Here is a 15,459-nt window from a genome sequence, read left to right as displayed (position 1 = left end):
AGATATATAAGTTGGGGAAAAAAAAGATATTTGTTGTATAAAAGTAGAAAGGGTCATTAAAACAATCTCTGTGAAGACAGGTCCCTTACTGGAAAACGCAGTCACCAAAAGAAAAAAAAATAATAAAAAAAGAGGAAGGAAATGTGTTCCATCATATTTTTCAACTTCTGATTGATTCCTGATATCTAAATGTTGCCAGCAGTACATGTTGCTGCTTTGCAGACTACTGTCAATAAAATACAGTAGCAATTTATATGCAAAGACAAGAAGGTCAACTGGAACATTCGTTTTCTAAAAGAATTTTGTGGAATAAAAGGGGATACATAAGAATGATGAATATCTGCACAAAATGAGAATACACATGTTTTTAAAGTGCTGGAAATAGCAAATGGAGTAGAAGGTTTTGGGGAGTGTCATTTCTTTCACTGGCTCCTTTGATAAAATGGGGAATGGTAGTCGTTAAAAATAATTTACTTAATGCTGTCTCGTGTAAGAGATTTCCATCAAAACATTTCTGGTAATTTGGCAGCTAAAAGCACTCCCATCCTTAACTGACTAGAAAGGAAATAGGAGGGAGATGTCATTTTGTTCCCAAGTTGTCCTTCCCTCTCTGCAATTGGTAATAGAAAATGATACCTTAGAAATATGTTACGATTAGCTTCCAACACAAGGCATGTTAAACTCAAAACCAAAGAAACATTTTCTAAGTATGTGCCATCACCAAATCAAAATACCACCACAAGTATATATGTTGCTTGTAAGTGTGTAAGTCTAGCCTGACAATGAGTATGATGGTGAAAATTAACATGATTAATTAAACACTTTGTAAATCCAAAGGTAGGTGATGTCATTTTGCTGACATTTACTTCTTTCCCTCCTTTTTCACTCTTATACCATTTCTTTCAGGTTCCAGTTTTCTAACCAAAGCTGTTTACTGCTAAATTATTTACAGACATAAATCACAGACTCTGCAACCTACTTTAGAAAATCATACAAGCTGTGTCCCTTGGCAAATGCACATGTTTTGCTCAAGTAAACATACTCTTCACTTGCAGTCATTTATCTATGAGAGCTATAAAATGTTTTAGATGAAAAAAGAAGCAGTGGAGTTGCATCAGGGTATGGGTGTCACAACACTTTGTGAGCTCAGTCAAGGTGAAGTGCAACCACAAGTACTCCAGGAATACTATTCATGTATGTCCTTCTAAAGTCTGAACGAATATACCATATTTCATGGTATCATAGATTCCCCTACATTAGCCTACTATGATGATGAAATGATCTCTCTCCAATAAATAAATAAATAAATAATTTATATAAAACACAAGACAAAAAAACATCCTATAGGTAGAGGGCATCAGTTTTTAAATCTCATTTACACTCCACTGAAATAAGTTTTACACTGGTGTAACGGCCCTTAGTCTGGCTCAACATTTGTTAATTGAATTACCTGGCAGTGGAATACAAGTCATGATGCAATTAAATCCATTTCTCATCTTGTAAGACATATTGAAGTTTTACAGTCTCAGGATGGCTAGCTTATGCTCCCATTGCTGCTAAGAATGTTTTAAATAACATGTCACAAAAGAAATGAAGAGATAGTATTTAGTATGAAGGACCTGCCTCATGTACTGAAGCTGGTTTTATGACCAATGGCTTTCAAATATGAAAAGAAAGCTTTAAATAGACTGAATCCAGAAAGTGTATCTGGCCTTCTTACAATCATGTCCAAGGGGGGTAAAATCAAAGTAAAGCAATAGGACCTACCCTGGAGTAGTCAAATCCATGTTTCTCCTTTACTCCATTTCTACAGAGCGTGTAGTTGTAAAAACGAGAATTTTTAAGTAATCCAACCCATTCTTTCCAGCCAGGAGGCACATAGGAGCCATTATATTCATTAAGGTACTTTCCAAAGAAAGCTGGAGGTAGAGAAAGGAAAGTATAGTAAGCAGGTATAATACAAACTCTTCAGAGATGCTGTATTTTACCACACTCTTCTTCAGCTTTTGCCTCCTACGTACAGAATGCTCATTTTCTTCTTCCAGGCACATTTAACACACAACAAACTATGAGATGTTTTAGGAAATCTGATTGCTACTTTCACTGCATTTCAGAGGTCCCTAATGTTGTGGATCTTCTTTTTTACAAACCACCTATGTAGGAAATAAATGAAACCAGACTAAGCTGAGAAGTGAAATAACCGCTGAAGTTCCTGGAATGGCTCAGGATAGTCATACTCATATTCATGATACTCATACTCATACTCAGTGAAAACGAGCAAAATATGTTTAAAATAGTGCCAGTTGCCACATTATCTCATCCTACACTGAAAAACCCAATTTAGCTGCACTCTTCATATTGGCTACACCCACTTAAACTGTCTCCACCTCAGTAACTCACAGAAATAGTAAGTTCAGCAGCATGAGGCTAGGGCTGGGAGAAGCTGCGACAAATGAGGTTCACCCAATGATTGAGATTTCAAACTGCAGGCTTAAAAGAAATGAAACAGCCTGCTTGGTAGAAGCACAGACACACAGGGTATATGTATCATTAAAGAGAGCTAGGCAGGCACGTGAGCCTTCCTCCCAGAAGAGCTATTCATGCTAGCCAGGCTCCTGTAAGCCACAGATGCACTGACACAAATTACAGAGAATGGTTAAGAGAAATGCAAACCGTCTGAATTATAAAGGGAAAGCACATATTCCCCAGGATGTTATATTATGCCTAATGATGCTTTCCCAGTATTTCCTTTTTAAAAGTTAATTTAACAGCACACATATTTCACTATATACATAATTAGCATGTGAGCACTATTCAGTGCATGAATCCTCTAGCCACTTTGATAAGACCTAATCGCAAAATTCTGGCATTGGATCCACAGGGTGGAGTGCAACTCTGCTATCTGATTTGCCTTCCATGTTTAAAACTCTCCTGGATCTCAGCTCTTTAGCGATGCTTCTCCATTAACAGGTTAGGGCCCAGACGGCGACATACTTTCCACCTTGAGGTTATACCGATTTTTGAAACCAGATAGTTAACATGGCAGTTCAGGCTGATGTTCTGTCAATGGACATGTGCGTGTATGTAGACACAGCAGAAGAGAAGAATCTCTGATGTGAGCTTAGCATTTTGACCTAGTTCTGTATAACTCTGATATTCAAAGAAACCCAAAAGACTTAGACACGATTGTCAATGCCCCCCCACATTTGATTGAAACTGGGTATCTATACTCCTAAGGAAGTTTAAAAATTTCAGTCTTAAGTGCCTGATTCTGATCTTCCTTGCGCTTGCGAGAACAAGCATACGCCATGGAAGTCATTGGACTAGATCTTTAACTGAGGTAAAGTGGCAAAGCTCTAGTTAAGTCACTGAACTTATACCCATTTATGGCAGCTGAGCATTTGTCCTGCAGGGAGTTACAGTGAACTAAAACTAATGACAGAGAAATCCTTCTTCACCCACTGATCACACAGCTTCTGCTTTATAAGACACAGCAGAAATTTAAAATGCACAGTACAGACACAGTCAAAAATTGAGTAAAAGATGCACATAAAGACAGGTATTAACTGGCCTAAGTCAGAATAGCTTCACTATCTGTACCAGCTGAGACCTGACCTAAAAAATCTCTGTGCAACTACTATAATGGGAGAGAGGGCACTGGCAACATAGGTATTTTGATCAGGTTACTTATCCCCTTGTACTGAAAAGTAGAGGTACTCAAATAATGCATCTCCCTGGCCAAAAAAGAAAAAAAAAGGGGAAAATCTGAGCTCTTTCGAAGGAGATGATTATGATCTGTGGCATGTAAGACCAGTAAGAAGATCCACCAAAAAGACACATCAATGAATAAATACTAGAAGCACTCTGAAATTGCATGGCTTCTTTTATCCAAGAAGCTACAATCATTACTACTCCCATTTTACTAATTTTACTGATTACCCGCAGAACTGAGTTATGGAGGAGTTAATTGACTTGTAACTCTGATCCCAAATTAGGAGTTTTCTTGGAGAATTTCTGGTTCCTTGTTATAATCACTAGGTCAGGCATGTCTTTAAATCAGACTTTCATCAAAATCAGACAAAATAAATTCCCTGCACTGAACAAAGCAAAATCTGCTTCACTGTAAATGGCTAAAAACATCTCATTATTTCAGGGCCTATGTTGTGAAAGTACTCTCTCAAGAAACTTTGATTTCTGAACAAGATCCAATATTTAAAAAGTGAAAGGCAATCCACAGTGATGCGTGGGTAATTAAAGAGTGCAGGAGACTTTTTTTTTTGGCTTGATATCAAAGGATAATGGATTGAGATATTGACTGTTGTCTACGGTGGCAGGTATGTACAAGGCAGTCTACAGGCTTTTGTGACTCACCAATATATTACATCCAAACAGAATTAAATTTTGCACTCCTTTATGGAAGCACAGCTTCCAGTTTACCAGTCAGTTCCTAAAGCCTGTGGCCAAGTCAGCTGAAGAACACAAGAAAACAGCATTCTTGTAAAGAATTACTCCAGTGTCATTCTGCAGGGGCATTAAAGGAAAGTCTTATGGAAGTTCCTTCCAGCACCTTTCTGCATATCCACCAATGTACATCTGGGATGTCTTTATAATCTTTCATGGACGTCAAAGTACTTTAAACAATTTTCTCTACTGTTTCTAACTTTCCATTTCACATCTCTCCCTCCTTTGCAGGAACCTTGAAAGACTCATCATATAAAGTCTTCCAAATGTTGCTCTTTTGTGCTACAAAATATGGGGCTACAGTAAAGCTCTTTTGCTGCTGGGGGAAGATTTTGCTTTCATATTGTTAAGCTTCTCTCTCTAAAGCGATTTTTTCCCTTGCATCAGCACAGCCCATCATTCGAGACAGCTGCTCACTGGAGAATGCGAGTCTTCATTTCATCCAATTCCAGACTGCTCCAGGATTTCATTAGCAAACATTTGCAGGAAGCACAGCTGTATATAAACAGTTATGCTTCACCATCTAGTCTAGGAAGTTATCATAAAAGATGTCCAAATGGCTTTAAAAGCTTTTCATATGTATAAGAATGGGGAAATTCACACAAACGTACATGCTACACAAACCAGCCTCTCCTATGAACAGGTGAAATAGGATATGTGGGAGATAATATGGTAATAGACATGAGACCTATATACAACACAGTCTTTTCTGCAACATGTCATGACCTCTACAATTTTACTGTTTCTCAAGCCTCCCCACCATTCTTAATCCCTTGAGAGGGACTTCCAAGTGCAGGTGGAAATTACAAGAGTTTAAATTTCTTTTTGCTGAAGGGTTAAAAGGCAAAAACTGAAGATGTGAGAATTTGCTCCACAGTAGCCACATCTACATAAGACACTGAATGTGCAGTCATTACTGTGCAGTCACTTATATAAGTACTAAATCACTGCACAGTAACTGGAGTTACTGCGCAATAGCATTGCTGAATGGCTTTTTTGTGACACTGACTGTACAGTAGCCCAACACTACGACACAGCAGTATCACAGCAAGCTTTCTGCCATGCAACACTACAGGGCAGTCAGCATCTTGGTAGACATGGCCATTATAGACTAATACAAAAAACCTACTCCATACACAAAGCAAGTATGAATATATCATACCCAAACCCTACCGCTTCAAAAAATAATCTAGCCTGACAACATGCAGGCAACGTAATGAAAATTAAAAGGAAAGGTTGCTCGTTCTGAATATCATCTAAAAGAGTGAATCCCCAACCATGGCGAATTCTTAAGTCTGTTCTACCAACACTTACAAGGTTTCTACCATTTTTTTAAATAGTGGCTTAAAAACACCTTTTCCCAAATTATATAAAAGCACAGAAAGACCATCAAAATGCCTTTTCTGGCCTCTATAGTCAACTGCAAATCAAGAGGGTACTCCACGCTGGATGCAAATCTAATATCATCCTTTTTACAGAGTAGTGACTATTTCCCTCTAAGGAGGGTGAGGCTGACACTGATTTCAATAACTCTGCAGAGTAGGGCTGTGCGAAGCTTCGGTAGCCAATTCGATTCAGAGGAGGTTCGGGCTGATTTGGCAGCCCAATCTCCAAATCCAAACCGAATCAGGAGACCCATTAAAAGATCTAAATTGATTTGGAAGCCTCCGAATCAATTTGGAGAGATTTGGAGATTCAGAAGGCTTGCAGGAAACAGAAACTGAGAAGAAGGAGGGGGGCAGGGTGATCTGCCATATATAGAAAAGGCTGAGAGGGGGAAAGACTGCTCTGATATTGATACAACATATCAATAGTGATACAACATATCAAGCTGTGTCTCAAGTGATCTCTCCCTTTTCTGAGCTGTCTCTTTCTTGGACCAGCAGCATCTGAAAGGCTCTGGCTTGCTATCTAGTCTCTTGGTAGCTAGTCTCTCTTCTTGTAAGAGAGACTAGCAATCTTTTCCTACTTACCCTTGCGTACAATCCCTATTGTTATCCCTATCCATTCCTTTCAACTTATTCTTCCCCCAAAATCCTCTTATTTGTTCTTGTTAGTCTGTCTTGATTCTTTCCCCCCACAGAAAACAATCCGTGTTTTCCCTGACAGTGTGTCATCACTGTGCAGGAAAGCACAATATATATTATACACACACACACATTTTGCAGCACGCCAAACATTATGAATCATGCTGGAAAGGCAGGTACCAGGTCTTCTGGCAGGGGAGGGAGATGGGGGCAGAGGGAGAGCTGCAAGTTCCCCCCGCCCCAAACATACATGCACCCACTTTCCTGGCAGCGATGAGTCTTTCATAGATTCATAGATGCGAGGGTCAGAAGGGACCTCAACAGATCATTGAATCTGACCCCTCTGCCTAGGCAGGAAAGAGCACTGGGGTGAGATGACCCCAGCCAGATGCCTATCAGCCTCCTCTTAAAGACCCCCAAGGTAGGGGAGAGCACCACCTCCCTTGGAAGCCTAGTGAATTTGTAGGCGGCCACAAGATCACCTCAGCCTCCTTTTGTGGAGGCTGAAGAGGTTCAGGTCCCTCAGTCTCTCCACATAGGATTTGTCCTATAAGCCACTAAATATACGAGTGTCCCTCCTCTGGACCCTCTCGAGTCTATAAAGCTCCTTCTTGAAGTACAGCACCCAAAACTGGATGCAGTACTCCACCTGCAGTCTGACCAATGCTGTATAAAGGGGAAGTATCACTTCCCTGGATCTATTTGAAATGCATCTGCTGATGCAAGACAAAGTGCAGTTAGTTTTGCTGACGGTTTTGTCACACTGACGACTCACGTTCATCCTGGAGACCACTATGACTCCAAGATCCCTTTCCGCTTCGGTGTTCTGAGAGGGTCACTTCCCAGTCAGGTGTGCTGGATATTTTTTGCACCCTAGGTGCAGCACTCTGCACTTCTCCTTGTTGTACTGCATCCTATTGTGTACTGCCCACTTTTCTAACCTGTCCAGGTCTGCCTGCAATTGTTTTCTACCCTCTGGAGTACCCTCTTCACCCCAAAATATAGTATCATTCACAGACTTGGACAGAGTACACTTCACATCCACATCCAAGTCACTGATGAAGACATTGAAGAGTACAGGTCCAAGGACCGAACCCTGCGGAACCCCACTACCCACGTCCTTCCAGGGCAATACCGACCAGTCTACTACCACTCTCTGAGTGCGACCCCCAAAGTCAACTTGCCACCCACCAGACCGTGAAAACGTCTGTCACAGCCTCTTAATTTATTTATGAGAATGGGATGAGATACTGTATTGAAGGCCTCGTTAAAGTCCAAGAAAATGACATCTACCTCTACTTCTGCATCTAAGCATTTTGTGACCCTGTCATAAAACGAAACCAGATCGATCTGCTACGAATCCACACTGGTTGCCCTGCTGCATTATTTTTCCTGCTAGACTCCCACAAATATGATCCTTCATAATCTTTTCGAAGACCTTTCCAAGGATGGAGGTGAGACTGACTGGCCTATAATTACTTGGATTCTCCTTCCTCCCCTTCTTGAAAATAGGGAGCAAATTGGCCCTTCTTCCAGTCCTCCGGGACCTGACCCAAGCACTACAAGTGCTTAAACAGCCATGCCAGTGGTTCTGCTATGACAACAGGCAATTCCTTCAGTACCCTCGCATGCAGCTCATCCAGGCCTGCTGACTTGAACACATCCAGTCCATCCAAGTGACTCTGCACCAAGTCTTCTGCTGAGAGTGGGAACAAGGAGGTGGTAGCAGTGCCTGCACCTGCACCACCACCACTAACCAGTAGCAGCATGACATTCTCCACCCCCATTTCAGTTCACAGTGTGAGCTTTCCAGTGCCAGAGGAGGAGCTGGATCTGGAAGCAGAGGAGTTGAGGGCCATAGCAAAGGAAATTCTGGGGAACCTTGAGGTGCCCTTTCACAGAAACCACTGCACCACTCTCCCTGAAACCTGGCAGGCATCATGCCCATGCAAGGGGCTACCATCCCTGCTGCTTTCATCCTGCTGACTTAACACACAGAAGTGACATGAATTTTGCTTTCAACAGTTTGCTGTGCACTTTCACAGATATGCCTGCACCTATCTCCTTGAAAAACCTGGCAGGCTTCATGCTCTGAATAAACTACCATCCCTGCTGTTTCCATCTGAATCTGCAAAAAACCGATAAAGTTATAGGTACTTCAGTGATTCCACATTATAGCCTATGGCCGAATCTCCAAACTGGCGCTGAATCTCCGAATCTGAATTGGCCAAATCGAATCGGGATAGTGATTCAAATCACCAAATTGAATCACTGTCCCTCTGAATCTGCTGAATTCAAATCTGAATTGAATACTTGCTGCTTCGCACCGGCCTACTGCAGAAATTGGCAAGAAATCAGAATCAAGTCCAGGGTTCCATCTTATCACTCAGTGGGCCTGTCTACATGAGATATTTACTGTGCAGCTGACTAATTAGCTTCACAATAATAATCTCCCATCTACACCTGTGCCCCTATTAGGCTGCAGTAAACTAATTTACTCTGCAGCAGGATAGTACTTATAAATACAAATACTATCCTGCTGTGGAGTGAAAAAACTCTGCACCAGCACACATATAAATGCTGAGGGCCTGGCTGGGGCTCTCAGATGCTTCAGTGTGGGGGCTGCCTGCTCACCAGCCCACAGTGAAGTACCCTCATGCCCCAGCCAACCCCTCCACAGCACGTGGAGCTGGGCTGGCAGGCTACCCCTCAGGGTCCCCTGCCAGCCAGGGCTGCTCCACCCTGGCTCAACATGCTGCGCTCCTGGGCACACTCACCCTACTTGAATAAACTCTGGACTGACAAACTTCAGAGTTCATTCAAGTGCATTAATATGCATGTAGAGATACACCCAGTTTAGCTGATTATGGATTTCAGGTCAGATTCTGTGTTATTTGACTGCCATTTCTCTTTTATTTAGACAAAGTTCTGTGAACTACTGGTCAAGGATCCTTATCCATTTCAGTAACAGCACACCCAACAATATCATCACAATGCTTACATTCATTTCAAATGAGGGTAATAGGATGAAATCAAGATAGGAATGCACAGGCAGAATATCAGTAATAACTTCCTGACAGAGATATGTTTCATTGTGGAATGGTTTCTCCCCTGGGACGTAGCGGAAGCAAAATCTCTTGTGATATTTAAACCTATACCGGGCTATGCACTAGAAAAAAAAACATCCTATGGAGCAATCCTGTCTTGGTTGCGATGAAGCAGATAGCCTAACAGGTCTGTCTCACCTCTAATTTATACTATTCCATAATTTTAGCATTCAGAACTACATGATACTCATGTTCCCAAAATAATAAAGGTTGACTCCCTTAACCCTCTGTATTCCTTATTTTAAGTACTTTATAGAGCACTGTATTCATTCTCACATATTTTAAAAGCTATCTTTTCAGTCACTTGCTCATGTTTTGATATGCTAATCTTAAAGCTTTCCACATGAATTTATTTATTCATCTTAGTTGTTCCATATCTGTTTTTAGAACTATTTTTTCTAGGTCAAGAGATTGAGCTGACGTCTGCATCTATTACAGTTTTAAATGAAAAAGCTACATTTCTGATTGCTGTGTATCTAGCCAGAATTTTTTGTGATACTCTTCTGTTTTGTAAAAGACAATCAGATAAAGGCAGGTGTAATTTCAGAAAGACTCATATTTATGTGCACTAGTAACAATAAGTCCAAGGGTCAAATTCAAGAGTCACTCCCAATAAGACTACTGGAAACTGGTAGCAGTTCCAAGAAAGTCAATAGATTTAAAGCGGAGTTAAACGGATTCATGTGAGAGAAGGATCAGATCCTTTGATTAAAACGCTAGAAGTGGCCATATTTTCAAGAGGCCTCAGTTTCTTGGGTGCTGAAACATTTGGAAAGCTAGTACCAATTGTGTAATCCAAACAATGAAAAGCTGTCTTTTAGCTTTTCGTGGCAATAGGAATTTAAGCTCTGATGCAAAGGGTTAGAAGATCTGGACTTCATGTCAATCTCTCAGTAACCATGATAATGAGGCACAGAGAATACCAGTATATAGTAGGCTCTTATACATTAGATCAGGGCTGTTCAACTTCTGAGTAGCCAGGGATGACATGCTACATTGCACGTCTCCCCTGCCACACTGTGCCCATGCCTATCCAGCAGCACCACAATACAATGTGTGGGTGCCCCTGCTTGCAGCCACATGGGCAACTGCCAGGGCACTGCACTTGGGTTCCCAGGTCTCCCTGGGTCCCCGGATGTGGATCCCTCAGCCTTGTGGGCCATGCTGCCCTGCCACACTGCCAGGGATGGAGGCAAGTAGTGGGCACTAGAGAAGAGAGAGGGAGGCAGGAGATTCTGACAGCAGTAGGAATGGCTGGGGAAACAAAGCCTGAACCAGAAGCTCAGGGGCTGCAGGTTAACCCCTCAGGGGCTGTATATGGCCTGCTGGCCTCCAGTTGTACAGCTATGCATTAAATCATTAATTGTAGAAGGGAAAGTACCCTAAGGCTACACTTTTCTCTCAAGCCCCTGTAAGTCCATTCATTTCAGGCGGTGAGGGCTCAGTTTAGGCCCTCTGCTTATTTCTAACACTGTGAAAGGTCTGCTTGAAGTCAGTGCTTTCAGGCATCCTCAAAGAGGCACCTGAACAGGTAGGATATATAGAGAGAAGTATAAAGTATATAAAGTTTGGGGACATTGTTGTCCAGATTCTCCTGTGTATTACAATACGTTGTGAGCCCAAAGCTGCCTAACTAAAGGCCAGTGTACCATACCACACTGTAGAGGAAACCACTAGTATCAGAATAGGGCTCTTACACGTAACCCCTTCTCTCTGAGGCTGGTGGAGATGTAGCTAAGGTGAAAAAAAGTCACCCTATGTTCTGCTAATCCTTGATTGCACTAACAGCTTCATGAGGTCATCGGGGAAACACTGTAATTGGAGTAGTCTGTTGGCTGCTATAAATTATGCTAAGGAACCAGTTTCAAGCACATATGGCCCAGGACTACGTGAACACAAAGATAAGCATTACAATACCTTTGAACCCCCGCCCGCCCTGAGTTTGCATCTCTCATTCCTCAGCTGCAGCCCAGGATCAGTGCCAAGTGCTATTTATCAGACCCACCTGGCTCAAGGGGAACAGGTGGAGCCAATTAAAACAGAAAACTTTTACCCAAATATTTCAAAATGGTCAACAAGGATTAAACAGAAAAATGGAGCTAACAATCCAAGTCCTGCTTGCCTTTTTCAGGAATCCCAAGGGAGTCAGTGGACCAGAGTCTACTTCTATGGAAGCCAATGAGAACATCATGACTGTGTTGTTTTTAACCTGACAGCACAAGGGAAAGCAGCAAGGTTCAAACTGTAATTCAGAGCTTGTTTTTGGAATGCAGAATCTTGCTCTAGGTCAGTCCACTCATACGTTTACAGAACTGGATTGCCAACTGTGATTATCCTGATCTGCTGTTTACCCAGGGTACTCCCAAAAACAGATGCCTGGGAGCATGGTGATTTATTGTACACTAAAAGTGACTAAAAGACCACCACTACCATCTACTTTTACAACAGGAGCCCTTTGGTCTCCAGATGCAAATTTGTACCTTCATGTTAAAAAAACCCTCAAATAAACCAATACCCCTCCCCCCCCCCACACAAAAAAAACCATGTCAAAGACTGGCAACCTTTTTAATAGTAAGTGGTATAATAAAAGACTTAGACGGCTTACAGTGAACCTTTATTAGTCAGCATTGACTCATTTTGCACAAGTTCAATCTTAGAGTTTTAATCAATGCCATTTTGTCTGCAAGACTGGAGAAAGTCTCTGACTGCCAAACTCTGGGAAAATATCGGGTTATGTTGTGCAAGAAGAAACATCTACCCTCTTGAAATGAAACCCAGTTTTTTTTTTCCATTTAGTAGTGCACTTGGAAGAAGCACTAGGGAAAACATTAGTTCATAAATAAATATGCAAAGGGAACAATATACTCTTATTGGACCCAATTAAAAGAAAATTCCCACCCTGATTCAAACTAACCACAAAATTCTCTCTCGCTATAACTCCATCCAGACAGAAGAAATCTCATCTTCTACAGTTACTTTCCATGGGTTCACCTCTTCCATCTTTTCTGAAATAATCTTGGCACCAGGGACATGTATAACAGCTGACCTCTATGTCCTTCATGTATCTATCCAAGGTACCTATATGGCCCTCAGTATTGAAGTACTTCGCACAATATTTATTTATCCTCACAACACACTATATAGTAGGAAAGAAGCTGTCTTCCCTTTTCACAGAAGGGAAACTGAGGCACAAGAAAGACTAACTGACTTGCTTGACATAGATCTCTTGAAAAGGTCTGTTGCAGAGTAGAAAACTGAACTGTAGTACCCAAGCACTAGGCTGGCACCGTAAGTACTGGGCCATTGTCCCTCCCATATACAAGGAAAGCATTACAGTTCTCTACAACGTTCAATCCTGCCTCAGGAAATACTTTCCATTAAGTTTTATATTACAGGCAGCTGCTGATCTTAGAATTTACCAGGTGCCAGAGTTCAGAGATATCAGAAGATTTATTCCTTCATCTTTGAGCTGGATACGCCCAGGCAGGCTTTACCACTACCTACCAATCCAACTCTTTCTGCTCTTACTAGATGAGTATAACAATAAGGGTCTCATACGTTTTGGGGCACTGAGAAAAGCAGATTTTAGAATCTGCATTCATGCTATCACTGGAACTCCTATTTGAGCTCCACTGTAACATTATTACTCTGTCAACCTAACCTCTACAGTTATAAAAATAATGAGAGGGCAGCCTTGGGAAGCTGTGCTCCAAAAAGAACAATCGTTCAGAGAAAAACATCAAAAAAGGAGATACTCAGATATGAACGGGATTGTGATGTACATAACTGTATGAATGGACAGACAGAGAGATCTTAGAGAGGTGGTTCTCAACCTTTTTAGGCTGAAGACACCCTTTCCCAAGGCACTCCTTGGAAAATTCCAGCTCTTAGTTTTTATGCATTTTTTGACTATGGAGAAACAATACAGTGCTTTTTCTACTGTAAAGAACTCAGAAAGATTACAACAGGTCAGAATTTTATGAACACTATTTATATGAGTGTTGGTTTTATTTTGTGAATCATGTTTGTATACCCGATAATGCTAACTCTGCATGAAATTCTGTGGTATGCCTGAAAGAATCCCAAGGCAGACCAGGATGCCACAGCACTTGGTGGAGAATCACTGTCTTAGAAGGGAGACAGAACATTATCTCAGTCTTTTAGCTATGATCATGTATAGTACCCAATTCATCCTTCCCTTGCAAGGAGGTAGATACAATAATCTGATGGCTCCTTTTTATCTGTAAATAACAGATCCTAAATGATCTTGAATATGAATTTTGACAACATTTTGATAATGTACAAGTATTCTGGGTGGGGGGTGGTGGCTCTTTTTTGAATCCTGAGAGATAAGAATCCTATTTTTGAAGAAATACCACACTAAAAATTGCTTCTTGGCTGAAATGATAAATCAATATGACAAAGCCATTATACGTTAAATGCTGAAGTTGACATCATATAAGACGGGTAAATTGCTGGAAAAAAGACAAGATGTTTTTGATAATCCACAATGTTTCATACTGAAAATGGATATATTTAGGCAAAAAGGAAAAGAATAGGGCTAGGCAGAAGGGACACATCCTCTGGTTTATTTCCATAGTCATTAGTGAACCCATCTCAAATGCTAACAACAGTATGTTGGACTCCAGGCTAGGTTGGGGGGGGGGGGGAGGAAGGTACTTTAATTAAAGTGTCTCTAATCAAAGCACTCGAAGCATCTCATGTATCAGCGTCCCCACACTGAAAAATTGTTGCAGGGGTGCTTTTACTAAAAGTAATTGCATAAGCTTTAGTTAAAGTGCCAGGGCTACCATTTTTCAGCACAGGGATGCCAATACACAAGATGCTGGAGTCTGCTGGAGCATGGTAATTACCACGCCCCAGAAGACTCAATTAATCCAGTCTGCTCCGACTTGCTGTAATTACAGTGCATCGAAGCAGCCTTACTGCATGTGTATAGGTGCTCATAAATCTCATTTTCAAAAGTGACTCAGTGTAGATTGAAAGCCAGTGCAAAACCAATTACACTTAGGTTCCTAATAGTCAGAATCACTTCTGAAAATGAGTCTTAGGCTCCTAAATCTTTTAGGCACACTTGAAACATTTATCCTCAGTCCTTCACTGATGGCAAATTCTGCTGTCCTTTGTATAGGCTTTGTCCTAGAGGTATACAAGCATGGTCAAGCAGCTATGGCACTGGACAGAGTCAGGAGACCTAGTTTCTATTCTCAGCTTTGCCAGTGATCTGCTATATGACCTTGAGCACATCACTTATCATTCTACAGCTTACATCATAAGCCCTTCAAGGCAGTGTGCCATTTGCACATTGCAGACTGGATTCCCTAAGCCAGTGATTTTCAACAAGAACGCCAAAACACCTTCATGTTTCACAAGCTCCTTTTAAGGGTGCTGTGCAATACAAGCATTGTTAGGTGTGCAAACACCTACACCCGATTCATGAGATAAACCCAGAGATTACAAGTAAGAATCCCTACTGTTAAAAACATTCTGACCTGTTGTGGGCTTTCTGAGTTCTCTGCTACAGAAGAATTGCTCTATTATTTTTCCATTGTCAAAAAGCAAGTAAAAGCTAAGAACTAGCATTTCCTGAGGGGTGCCTTGAGCCTACAGAATTTGAAAAGCACTGGCCTAAACACTTTCATAATACAAATAGTACAAACTTTGTGGAGTTGATAAACTCAGAATTTTACTCTTGGCTTGTATTTGTACATTACAATCCAGCCACATATTTTGCTGGTTCACTCCTCTTTTAATAAACATTTACCAACAGCCTTCTTCCTGTTCCTCAGACTTTAATGTAAAAGTAACTTTGAAATGTCAAAGCCTTAGACAGTGAAGTGGAA

The 15,459-nt window shown here is 41.2% G+C and overlaps 1 protein-coding gene across 2 annotated transcripts in view; it reads right to left on the bottom strand.

The window, feature by feature from the left end:
* The window catches only part of SULF2 (sulfatase 2), a 179,722-nt gene that overhangs the window by 53,833 nt on the left and 110,430 nt on the right, over window positions 1-15,459 (bottom strand). For both annotated transcript variants that reach the window (XM_019539574.1, XM_019539575.1), the window contains one exon: window positions 1,768-1,919. In XM_019539574.1, the coding sequence (XP_019395119.1) occupies window positions 1,768-1,919 (152 nt within the window). The remainder of the gene's footprint in view (window positions 1-1,767; window positions 1,920-15,459) is intronic.

Source organism: Crocodylus porosus, unplaced genomic scaffold (assembly GCF_001723895.1).
Source record: "Crocodylus porosus isolate Cpor-Errol unplaced genomic scaffold, CroPor_comp1, whole genome shotgun sequence".
In the NCBI taxonomy this organism is placed as follows: Eukaryota; Metazoa; Chordata; order Crocodylia; family Crocodylidae; genus Crocodylus; species Crocodylus porosus.
The sequence above is the reverse complement of the archived record's forward strand: the minus strand, read 5'-3'. Positions and strand labels throughout refer to the sequence as shown.